Raw genomic sequence first — 12,132 nt, forward strand, 5'->3', positions numbered from 1 at the left:
GCTGAGACAGCATGGCCGGTCATTGTTATTCAGGTGTGCTAAACGAAAGGGGCCGGATAAAGGGGGTAGGCACAGGTAGTGTAAGTGGGCTGTCCTAAGCTACCCAGAAGCTGAAACCAAGTATTTAAGGACATACACATCATCTGGAACCATTATGACTGAATCACTTTGAATAAGAAAATTGATAATGATATTTTTAAGCTCATGTTTCCAATTGTGACAAAAGGCTCATAGACACCGAGAAAGAGAAAGTTAAACTATGAATAAAGCAACAGTGACAATCAGGTTTTGATAAGTCTGTAAAAGTAAGTCAATTCGTTCTTGTTTACTTGGTGTGAAAATGTGGGCTAATTATCAAACTTGCGGTTTTAATGAATTGAAAGAAAAGAACATCTTTACATAAATCTTTAAAATGCTCGCCATGAAAAAAATAGATCAAAAGAACAATACACATTAATGTCTGTCAAGTTGTTTACCACCACCTCAGAGAGCCCCTTCAAAGCTGAGTCAATAAAGGTTCAGCTATTATAAGCTCAGGTGACCTCTTGAGCGCCCGGTAAAAAGGCTCTCTCTGATTGGCCAGGCAGGTTGTGTCGCGGTGTAAACAGGTAGATGTAGTATCATGGCCGCCAGGTATGCGGGTGACTCAGGTGATATAAGTATCATAGAGTTCCGCTTTCTACCTTGAATGCAAAATGCACAATCCTCGTTGCAAATATAACACCAATTTACTTCTAAAAGGAAAATGTGATCTTGTTAAAGAAAACTTCGTGTACTATTAATAAAGCACGATTTGCTAAACCAAAAAGGAAAGATAGAGAAGATTAATACAGAAATGAAAGGGAGGGGTACACATTTTTCATAATAATATTATTTGGATAATATGGGTACTCTCATTGACTTAAATCTTAGCTTCTTTTAAGATTACCTATGCGTTTACAAATGTTTGGCAAGATGGGAATTTCCCGCCTCTTTTTTACACTTATTCATCTTTTTATTTTATTCATTGCCCAACCTTTTATCATCTTTCGTAATCGTGCGTATTCCCAAAAACTTAAGACTATAAACCATTGTTTACAACCCGCATTTGGTTATCCTCAAATGAATAAGCAGCGACAAACGCGAAAGTTCGTTTTCATTTGTTTCGAAACGTTTGTATGAATTTCTACATTACGTAGAGAGATGCCCCTTTTTTTGTTTTAAAATGTAGAAAAAGTTAGAATAGTTAGGGTCCAACTCGTTAATTCACCGATCTAGTAACATATTTTTACAAGAGACGCATGTCTTATTTAACTATGTCACAACAAAAATTAACAACACCAATAAAAAAGAAACCGACCTCATTTTTTTGAAAATAAGATGTAATAGTCAATAAGTAAGTTAAAAATACAGTGCATCGAGAAAAGGGTATGAATCACTTTTTCCACACAAAAGTCTCGTTTTAGTATTTTAAGTGTTAAACCTATGGTGATATTGCGCACGAGGCTTGACTTTAGGGGTGTTGACAATAATGAGTTCCGTGAAAGAAACTCGCGCAGGAAATATTCGCTTACTCAGTTTTGTGACGCAAGCAACTATTTAATGTTGGTGTCTAATTTAAGAAACGAATCAATAGGACAATAATAAGAAACACAGACCCCATTAAACTTCTTCTTCCGATTGCAATTAAGTGTAATTTACTTAGTCACGTTTAAATGACAAGATGGTTTTGTGCATTTTATTGAAGTTGGCCAATAATTCAGTCATTCTGTGTGTGGATATTGCCCGTGTAAGTAAATGTACTTTTTTTACTTATGTAGTGTAATTGCTGTTGACAAATACTTAAGTATCTACTGTGTCTGTTGAAAGCTTAGAGGCAGAACTGTAGTTTGATCGAACCAACAACCAATAATTACAAATTGAACTCATTTTATAAGAATGAATTTCTGAATTTCAAACACCCAGATCAACAATCAGGCCCGGGCCTCCGTCGCCGTTTGTTTGCTTTTTATTTTTATCATTTTTTTTATTTCTATACTTACTACAAATATCGTCATTACTATTATAATTAGCATCCTTTTAATGTACTTTTGTTAATTTTCCTTAGGTATCCCATGTGTACAATATTTCAACATTTTAGTCAAAAACACATTTAACGTCAATAAGTCATTTCACCTGTAGCGCTACGTGTTAATATTTCGGTCAAGACCTATTCAGTTACATGATGTTAAAAAAACTACAAAACTCACTTTAATTTGCCACAAAACTTGTCTCTCTAAGACTGCGTTCTCGTTAACCAATTGCACTATAGGTGGATCGATATAGCTCTGCAGGGTTCTCTTAAGTGCTTTCAATATAATCAGCTTAATTGTCTGGCACGCCCCCCTCGAGTAACTAGTGGGTAACTGACTATCGTTACTTTCCCCCTAGCAGCTTAAATAGGCGTACCAGACATTTAAGCCGCTCATACTAATTCCAATTTAAGCAAAAATTCCCGAAAAGTTAGATCGATCCCGCCAGTACAATGGGTTTATGGGAACGCTCCCTAAGTTTCATTCTTATTTGAAGACGGACATAAGATAAGGTTTTCACATTTATATCACTTTATTTTCCTCTTTTCAGATTTATCTATGTTGAATTTTAGTCAAGAAACTTCAATTGTGAAAATGACACGAAAGAAACTCTGTGAAATCGAACAATTATTCCCGATCGTCGTCATTTATTGGCTTTTGGCTCTAATGCAAACTACTAACTCATACCCAAGTCGGTGCGTTTGTACTTCGCTGGTTCTAAGATCACCGGAACTGCTAGTCAACTGTTCCAAAGTCCCGATGAGTGAAATTCCTCAGGATTTCCCATTTAGAACTGTTCGTCTGGACTTGAGCAACACTAATCTGACACACATACCAGCAAGAGCTTTCACGTACTTACGGCAATTGAAAACACTGTCTTTGAGCCAAAATAAGATAAGGCGATTTCATTCTGACACTTTTGTGGGTTTGGAAATTTTGGCATATTTAGATCTGTCTGGATTTGGAGGTGATTTTACGTATGATGCATTGCCGGAGAATCTTTTCGAAAATCTTATAAATCTGCGTTACCTGAATTTTGGACAAACAGACCAAGCGGTGCGGATCGATGATAATTATTTGGACCGAACCCTTTCACATCTTCACCGCCTTGAGCATCTTGTGTTACCCTCAGTCGTCACTAATGACGCTATATTTGGCAAAGGTTACTTAAACCTGACGTCTCTGAAGGTTTTAGAACTAGGAAAACGCCCTTGGCTTCCTTTGCTTCGTAGAAACGTTTTTGAAAATTTACTATATTCTCCCATCGAAAGGTTATCGATGGTTGACAATTCAATTGGTGATATAGAACGTGGAGCGCTATCTTATTTTCCGAAATTACGTGCGGTTGATCTTTCCTGTCAGAAGTTTATTTCAACGGAAACACTAGAGAAGACATTGTGTGAGTTCCAAAATGCGTCAAGAATTGAAACAATTATCGCAAACTCAATGTTTGAGATACACCATGGGGCTGTAAAGGAAGGAGATGGTGAAAGAGACGTGCATATATCATCTGAATTCCTCCGGTGCCTTGAGAACTCAAAGCTCCGCACGCTGGAATTGGTTCATGACAGGATATCCTCACTAGACATACAGTTTCTGAAATATTTGCCGTATTTGGAGTATTTAGATATATCTCACAACAATTTGCTAACTGTTAAAAGGGACAAAAAAATTATTCATTCTGGCGACGCATTCATACAAACATCACTATCTTTGATGGCGAGTATGAGATATTTCAGAGTAGACTATAACATCAAGAGTACCATAAATTCTCCACCTTGCCGACCGTCATATGCACTGTGGAACGACCGGCCACCAATGATTTTGCCAGACACAAGGTCACCACCCAGTCAAGCGCCAAATGAATCCCAAGCGGACCTCGAGTATAAAATGGATTTCCCCGTCCTTAAACTTACAATACCGCCGAACATGGAATACATATCTGCAAAGTCCTGGCCTTCTGATGGATTCCATGGTGGCTGTGCAAAGGGCAGCGTTTATGTCTATCCTAATCGTTTGAGATATCTTGATTGGTCAGAAAACCAAGGACTACACAGCCCCTGGGTGTGCACAAATATTTATGGATTAAATAAGTTAGAATATTTTGATATTTCTAATAACGGCTATGAATCATTCCCGCTTGATTTCTATGCAAATTTCCGAACTCTGCGATACTTGTATCTTGGGCGAAATAAACTCGGGGCATCAATCAGAGAGAATCGGTTGCGATTTTCAAACTTGACCCATTTAGGAATTATTGATTTATCAGCAAATGACATTGATGAAATACCGAATGGAGTTTTTCAAGGACTTGTTTCTCTAAAACATCTAATTCTAAGGGACAATGCAATCGTAAACATGTCAACAGACTTAAACGCGCTTTTAGCTTTGGAATATTTAGATATATCAAATAACAAATTGAAGTATTTACCAAAACCGTTAATGGAATCTCTTGATATCGTCAAAAGGCCTTTTCAGTTAAACATAACTAACAACCCATTTGACTGCGATAGTTGTGATGCAATAGATTTCATCATTTGGACACAACAGACTAATGTTACTTTTTTGATGGATTTTGACAAATACCCGTGCATAGGACGAGGTAACGCATCACACAGTTTCGATCTGTCTTCATTAGTTCACAGATGCAGCAAGGCGGATGGCACGGTGAAGCAAGCTCACATCTCAGCGGCAACACTTGCAGGTACGATAATCCTTGTTTGTGTAACAATACCAGCAATGGTTATGGCATACGTGTACCGATGGAATATTAAGTAAGTATATGCTATGTACATATTATTATTAATGTTTATATAGATTTCATTTGTCACACGAAAAAGACCTTAAAAGATAATACTGAGACATTGTTATTATTATTATTATTGATGGTGGTAGTGGAATTAATACTATGATTAAAAGTGGTAGACTAAAAGTATAGATGGCTGTAATGAAATTCAAAGATTTCATTCTTTTTAAAAGATTAGTGTCCCAGTGTTTCATTTTATCATTATAAAATCAATCCTTTATCTATAAAACTGTAGGCCCGCATAACTACGCTAGTTATCCTAAAGATCGTTTTTTTTTTTATCTGCAGATACAGACTGTACGTTTTCCGCCGGAAGCTTCGAAAACGTAATGACAATGGACCCTGTGGCCACGTGTACATTTCATACGACGCGGAAAACTTTGATTGGGTGCGAACCGTGCTGGTGGAGCGTTTAGAAAATCACCACGGTCTTGACACCATCATCGACCAACGAGATTTCATTGGCGGAGCTGCTTTAACTGAGGCGATTGTTGAAGCTGTAGATAACAGTAGAAAAACAATACTTGTGGTGTCTACAGCTTATATTCAAAATTCATGGTGTGAGTTGGAGCTTCAGATGTCTCTAGCCAGGGGTTATCATACTGTCATACCTGTAATGTTAGAAACTGTTCCCATCACTGACATGAGCAGAACACTTAGAAAATACATTACAGTCAGAGGTTATATAAAATGGACCGAGCAGGAACGGGGACAGCAGCTTTTCTGGAAATTGTTAATAGACGCCATTATGGATAAAGAGAATAATATAGATTTGCACGATGCTAATCAAGAACCATTGCTATGAACCTATGAAAATTCATTTTGAATATCTGGCGCTTTTAAGGGTATTGCAAACCTTTATTATTATCCAGATACCGAAAATAAGTTTTTCTTGCATTTAATTATTCAACAATTCAACTTTTTTATTAAGAAAAATTGCTGGCCGGATTTTGAAGTATTAAATGGTGTCTCTAAATTGGCGTTAAAGCAGGTTCGTGGGTGCTCAGGTTAAGGAGAAATTTGAGAAACCGATTTTCCCATTTTTACCCCAAAATCGCAAATATGACGTCCTCCGTAAGATGACATGCATGACAGTGTTAATTAATTTAGTCACTGAACACTGAAGATTTATCTGTTATCCAAGAGAATGTATGTAAGGTAGTAAATAAGGAGTTTTAGGAAAAGGGTGACAATATCCTTATGGATAGAGATATGGAATGTACATGTAATCATTTACATGTAGTTAACTCCCGCACCTGTTAGTTCAGAAAAAACGTATAAAGAGTTAATTCCTCTCTGCTAAATAAACAAACGCGCGGGGTCTCTCTAAAGTAGTTATTAGAGCCAACCAAGTTGATGAGTATCTTTATGCGTGAGTTGCTCTCATCGTGGTTTGTGCAACATTAGATTTAACATCATGTGAGCGTACTGAATTTGCCTTAAGTAATTGAATAACGAATAACTGCTTCAGTTGCGATACGTGATGAAACACATTTAACACTTTGGATTGCTTTGTCTTTGGCCCAGCAACCGCATTTGTTCTATAACGTGATCGTGATTGTCGAACCGAAGAAACAGACACCTGTTCCACTTTATCCAATATATATATTGGTTGAATATATGTCTTGGTTACAGAAGAGTGATTTGCATATCACAATTTAAAAAAAACAGTGTGGTTTAAAAACTTATTATCTGGAAGAAAATGTGTATTTCAGCAATATTTGTCGAATGAAGGAGGTGGGTAGGCCTAATGTTAGAAGACGCCTAAAGCCTCATATATACTGCCTGTCATTAATGGCTATGGCGATGGCTGCTTTAATTACACGCTCCATCTAAATACGTCGATAGATCGTTTTCGCGCAAAAAAATAGTCAATCCGTTCCAAACATCGCGTATGTACAAAACAGGGATGGCCTTTAGGGAGAATAAAAAACCAATATATCTACTCTATTCGTGTCAGTTAACTGGTACTCTGGGTATGGCGGGACGCTCTCTGTTTATTGCGCACTTATACAAAACTTAGCGCTGACCATCTTCCCCTGAAATGAATGGTTCAGTGAAGAATATACGTATATACTTTTGAAGGATGCGCAAATAATTTCAGTTGTATTCCTTGCATTTAATTGAGATGAGCTTTCGACCACTAGGTATTCAATATCGTTTGCGAATGTTGAATGTATCATCTGCCACCATCTAGGGTACTGCAGACGCTGGCAACAAAAATATACCGAATTCACAAGATCGACCAAGCTTGGGTGACGCCTCCTTTTAGGTCTGTCGTCCAAGAATTTTATTTGACGGCGGGAAGACGATATATATAATAGGCTAATGGTTTTATTTCATTAAAAGTGATACGGTGATTGCATGCTAAATTACCACGTCACGACGTGAGTAACCATATCACTGGGTGATCCAGGGAGACCAAGCGTCCCCAAGGTAAATTAAATCGTCGATTCCTTGACACTGATAGCAGTTCTGGTACTATTGCATCGCGGTCTTGCCGCTGCCGTAATATTATCCGTAATCGCACAAGAATTCTATAGCATTATACTCTTCAATGTCAGCATTACACAATGTGGCCGGTCTTTATATTGATGTAATATGTGCAATTGATACAAAAACCGATAATTCACAGGGTGGTCCATAAAAAACGACCTATTTTAAATTGGGATGGAAAGCAAAAAAGTCTTTTTTTTTTAATGGACCACCCTGTATATGATGCAGGAGCTAATGTATCTTAACACACTTTCGCTTTGGCAGACTTCCATTATAAAGTGTTATTTTCACTTGTTTAGATGTAGTACAAACAGGCCCAGGGTACAATTTTAATTCTTCCCTCCCATTCCCCCTAGAAAAATAATTCTCAAAACTTTTATGCGATGTGCAGCGGTTTCAAAAAAAAAAAAAAAAAAAAAAAAAAGATAATAATAATAATAAATAAATAAATTAATGAAAAAATAAACTAATTAATTAATATAAAAATAAAACCAAATGCCTCTGGGCCCTAGCTTGTGTCTCCTCCCCACTACTGGGATGGAGCGGGTGCTGTAGGCCTACCCGGCATATAGGTCAACTTTGGAAAGGGAGAGCGAAGTCCCTACTTCTTCACCTTTCCCTTTAATCCGACCTTTTTCTAATGGCAATTTCCTAATGTCAGTGCATGGACATCGAAACATTCAACCTGTTTGAACTCTGTTGACACTACATTTTTTGATTAAAAGGTTTGTGCTAAGATCTAATATACCGTTTATTAGATCTTAGGTTTGTGCAAGCATATTTTGTAGTGTGTGTTCGTTTCAGCCGCGTGTGGGAGGTACGTGTTTCGTGACGTGTTTTTAAATAATTCAAAATTGAATTATTAGGTCAGAAATTATCTAAAAACATATCATTAACGCCGATAAACATTGTACATTGGCCAAAACCATCAATATTTTACTGCAATAATTTATAAAATTGACATAGCTTTGACAAGTGTTGCCGCTTACCAACATTAGTCCTATAACCGTATGATTGGGATGGGCTTATCTTGAAGACGGAAGTTCATGATCTTTGAGATTTAGACTCTTCTAATAAATAGGGGTGGATGGATGATTCTGAAAGTGTTGCTATGTTAAGCAAATTGTATAGATATTGATAAAATCTGTTTTAAAGTGAAATGTATTCAGATGCTTTTTTTATGCATAGAACATGTGCTAACAGAAAGGATACATTTCTCATTTTATTATTTTAGTAGTCTAACACCCCCGCGTTGTAGGTAACGGCTCCATAACCCGAGTGTCAACAAAAAATACTATACGCGTGAGGGGAAGATGTAAGTTGTGCCAGAAAATGCCAGGACTCGACTACGCTTTTACCGAAAGGGTGTCCAGAAGGCTAGCGTGTCCACTATGTAGCCTTCCTATGAGAGAACCAGTCCAGATAACAGTCTGTGGCCACCGATTTTGTGACTCGTGTCTCCAAGAGTACCTCAGGTAGGTTGAACAACGTGGGCGAGTTGGGACTTGAAAGTTGTCATTTATCAGTTCATGTGCGATTTTTTTTTATTTTCTCGAAAAATGTATTATATTGCCACATTTACAGTGTTCCACTAAACGGACATCATGTTGAAGGATCCACATACCTGTGGTCAGTGTCACATTAGGTAAAATTTTAATCGGAAATCAAAGTCGAAAGGTAAATGCACTGAAGTGATATGTACATTTCGGCCTTTGTATTGTTGTAACAGGTGAGTCATGAAATCCACAAAAGTAGTGGGGACGTTTTTATTGTCACAGCCGATCCCTGTCGTCGGGTGCTTTTTCTTTTACTTGTAAAACGGCATATTTCTGTGGGTGTCACCGGACGCTTTATTGTATTATCAACATTACACAACCACAATGAAATGACATTTTCGAGTATTCCATTTACAGAAACATGAGATTATATATCCTGATCCTACTTGATTTTGCCCAGCCTCTGTTATTACAATATCAGCTTACAGCTTAAAGATGAGAACCAAAGAAAGTTCCTGATACACCCAGAAATGGATAGATATTTTTATCTTAATTTAGCGCTAGTTGAATTTCATCTATTATATTAAGTGAAGTCTGGGACTTGATTCGGTTGCTTTTGGTCTATGGTGTTTCTTCATGAGATAGAATTGATAATAGAAGCATTCCCATTGGAGCTTGATCATGTTTACACATGTCGGGAGCCATGTCTCATCTTCAATGAAAGACCAAATACACTAATACCTTCACACTAAATCACCTGTGTTCTGCCCTTCATTTGTTCTTACCTTTAAAAGAGCTACCACTATATACCACACCATACCATACCACATTTTACTTTTTGTACATAGGAATATATAGGAATCAGGTCCGTAGCCAGCAATTTCAAACGGAGGGTTCTTTTTCTGAATAAGTGGACCTTTTCCAATGAAACCTTTGTGTACCTAGATCAAATTTTACCCAGAATGGACTTTTTCCTGACAGGGCAGTTCTTTCTAACACCCCCCCCCCCCCCCCCCCCCCCCCCAGCTACAGGCCTGGGAATACACCATCTTTTAGATATTTACAAGTATACATGGCGTTAAAAACTGATCATATGAGGTGAAAATTAATTTTCTTTTTCTGCATAGCAGTGAAGTCTACAGGTTATTCTCAAGTCAAATAAAAGTGAAATCAACATGATGGATTGCCTTCTTCCTAGGAGAAGAAAGTGGTAGCCACATTAGCATTTCTGCATAAAGTAAATCAATGAATCCAGGGGCAGTTTGCAAGCACATACTGGTAGTCGAGCTTCATATCTGCCACCCATCAATACTAAAACAATATGATTCATCATATTCAATTATTAATTTACAGGATCGCTACTGGTTTATCTCTTTTTGCTTATCTTCTCCAAACAAAATGGATGTAGTCATGTAGACACTGAGAAGTGTGTGTTCAACCACATGGAGGTTTGGGAGGAAATGATTCTTTTCCTCTGATCTGAGAAAGAAAGTGTAATCAGAAGTCTGTTCTTGATGGAGTTGACATTTAAGTTGCTGCCAGTGCTAATTGAATTCTGAGTGGTTGATTACTGTATCAGATCAGCTGATGGGCACTTCCTAATTAAAGGTTAGTTTGGAAGGGAAGAAACATCTCAAATTTTGCCCTTTCCTGCAGCAACCATGGACAGTTGCTGATTTTGTGATACCTTGAACCCTGTTTCCTGTGCTTCCATTATTTTTTTTTTGTGTGTGTTTTTAAGTTGCTTTAAAAATCTAGACCATTGTAGGAAGCTTATTTTTCCAGTGCTACTTCATACAACAATCTGTTATCTCTGAAAAATGTTTAAAGATATCATGTTTGTTTAACACAAAAAGAAACTAGTCCTAGTTAGATTAAGCATACTTTTTTTTACTTTGCATCTTTAAAGTCATCGTTTTGACATTTGATAAAAAAGGGAATCATGGGGTGTTTTTATCATCTCTTGTGCAGAAATTCACCATTTGCAGGGCATGTTGATTTGGACTGGTCAGCTGAGTTTGCTGGGGACATTAGCATACCAGCTGTTGACTGTGTTTTGTGTCATTTAAAAGGTGCTTAACAAAGACTACTGTGACCTGGTAGAAAGCAGGACAGTTTATCATGGTTGAAATGAATAGCATACTAACTATATGTAGTTATTCATCACCACCTTCTAGGTACAATAAGTGGATTTGTTTGTGTTGATGTAATGTTGTGGTTATTCTGATCATGTATCTGATGATTATTATTATGCAGATTCTTTAGTTTCTTGGAGAATGGGCCTTCATATAGGACATCAAGTAAGAAACCAACTGCAGTAGATTGCAAATGAAATGCATTTATGTGATTGGTCTTTTAATGAAAGCAAACATAATATTGTGTAACCACCTTTAAAATCCTTATTGATTGGATAGTTTATGATATAATATTGACTCTTTTGTTCAGACATATGGTCATTTACTAAGATCTTCCCCTTGATCCTGTTTCTAGACAATTGATTTTTTTCTGTCTTGTGGGTATGCAGAAAATGCCCTACCAGATACACAGAGCTTACTTAAAATATTCATATTATGACACAGGAGACTAGAGTCATTTTTGTTAGGTTTCCTCATGGACACACATGTTCTGATAACCAAACACTCCTCTAATTACTAGAAGCTGCAGACCAGACAAAGTAAGGATGTGCTGGACTGATCTGAACTTAAGATAAACTCTGTTTTGAAGCATTTCGGAAAGTAGTTTCTTTGAACGTTGACAAGCCAATTTTGTTTTCAAATTATATTTTGGATACATTTTGGATACATTAGCTATACAATCCTGTCTTATACCTGTTACCTGGCTTCTGTCGGGCAGCACAAACTCCTGATCAGTAATGATCTGTCTATTGGCAAATTTTTGACTTTTTGGAAGCCAAAAATATCATTTTTGATATCCAGGCCTACCCAACTACCAGACTCGGCACCTATGGATCCAGAATAAACCGGTTTATCAGTCTACATTACCCGTTTTCAAGGTAGTGTGGTCTGATATACCGGTTTATTCTGGATCCGTAGGTGCCGAGTCTGGTAGTTGGGTAGGCCTGATATCTATTCAGAGGGTCCCCTTGATCCCATGTCATATTTTCACTTTTTCTCTAGATGGTAGTGTCTCATCCCTGCCTGATTATTGGTAGATTCTTTAATATATATATATATTAATATAAAACAGGGTCGATGGGTTAATTCTTGTGCATTTATTAATCCAATAAACTATAGTGAAAATTGAAGCAGATTAAACCCAAAAC

The 12,132-nt window shown here is 37.2% G+C and overlaps 1 protein-coding gene across 1 annotated transcript in view; it reads left to right on the top strand.

The window, feature by feature from the left end:
• The first annotated feature begins 8,604 nt into the window (after positions 1-8,604).
• The window catches only part of LOC106151227 (TNF receptor-associated factor 4), a 29,202-nt gene continuing 25,674 nt past the window's right edge, over positions 8,605-12,132 (top strand). The window contains exon 1 of the mRNA XM_013524359.2: positions 8,605-8,828. Coding sequence (XP_013379813.2) covers positions 8,686-8,828 — 143 coding nt within the window. The 5' untranslated portion in view covers positions 8,605-8,685. The remainder of the gene's footprint in view (positions 8,829-12,132) is intronic.

The sequence above is a fragment of the Lingula anatina genome, chromosome 1 (genome assembly GCF_051362555.1).
Source record: "Lingula anatina isolate TDL-2025a chromosome 1, LinAna3.0, whole genome shotgun sequence".
Classification (NCBI taxonomy): Eukaryota; Metazoa; Brachiopoda; class Lingulata; order Lingulida; family Lingulidae; genus Lingula; species Lingula anatina.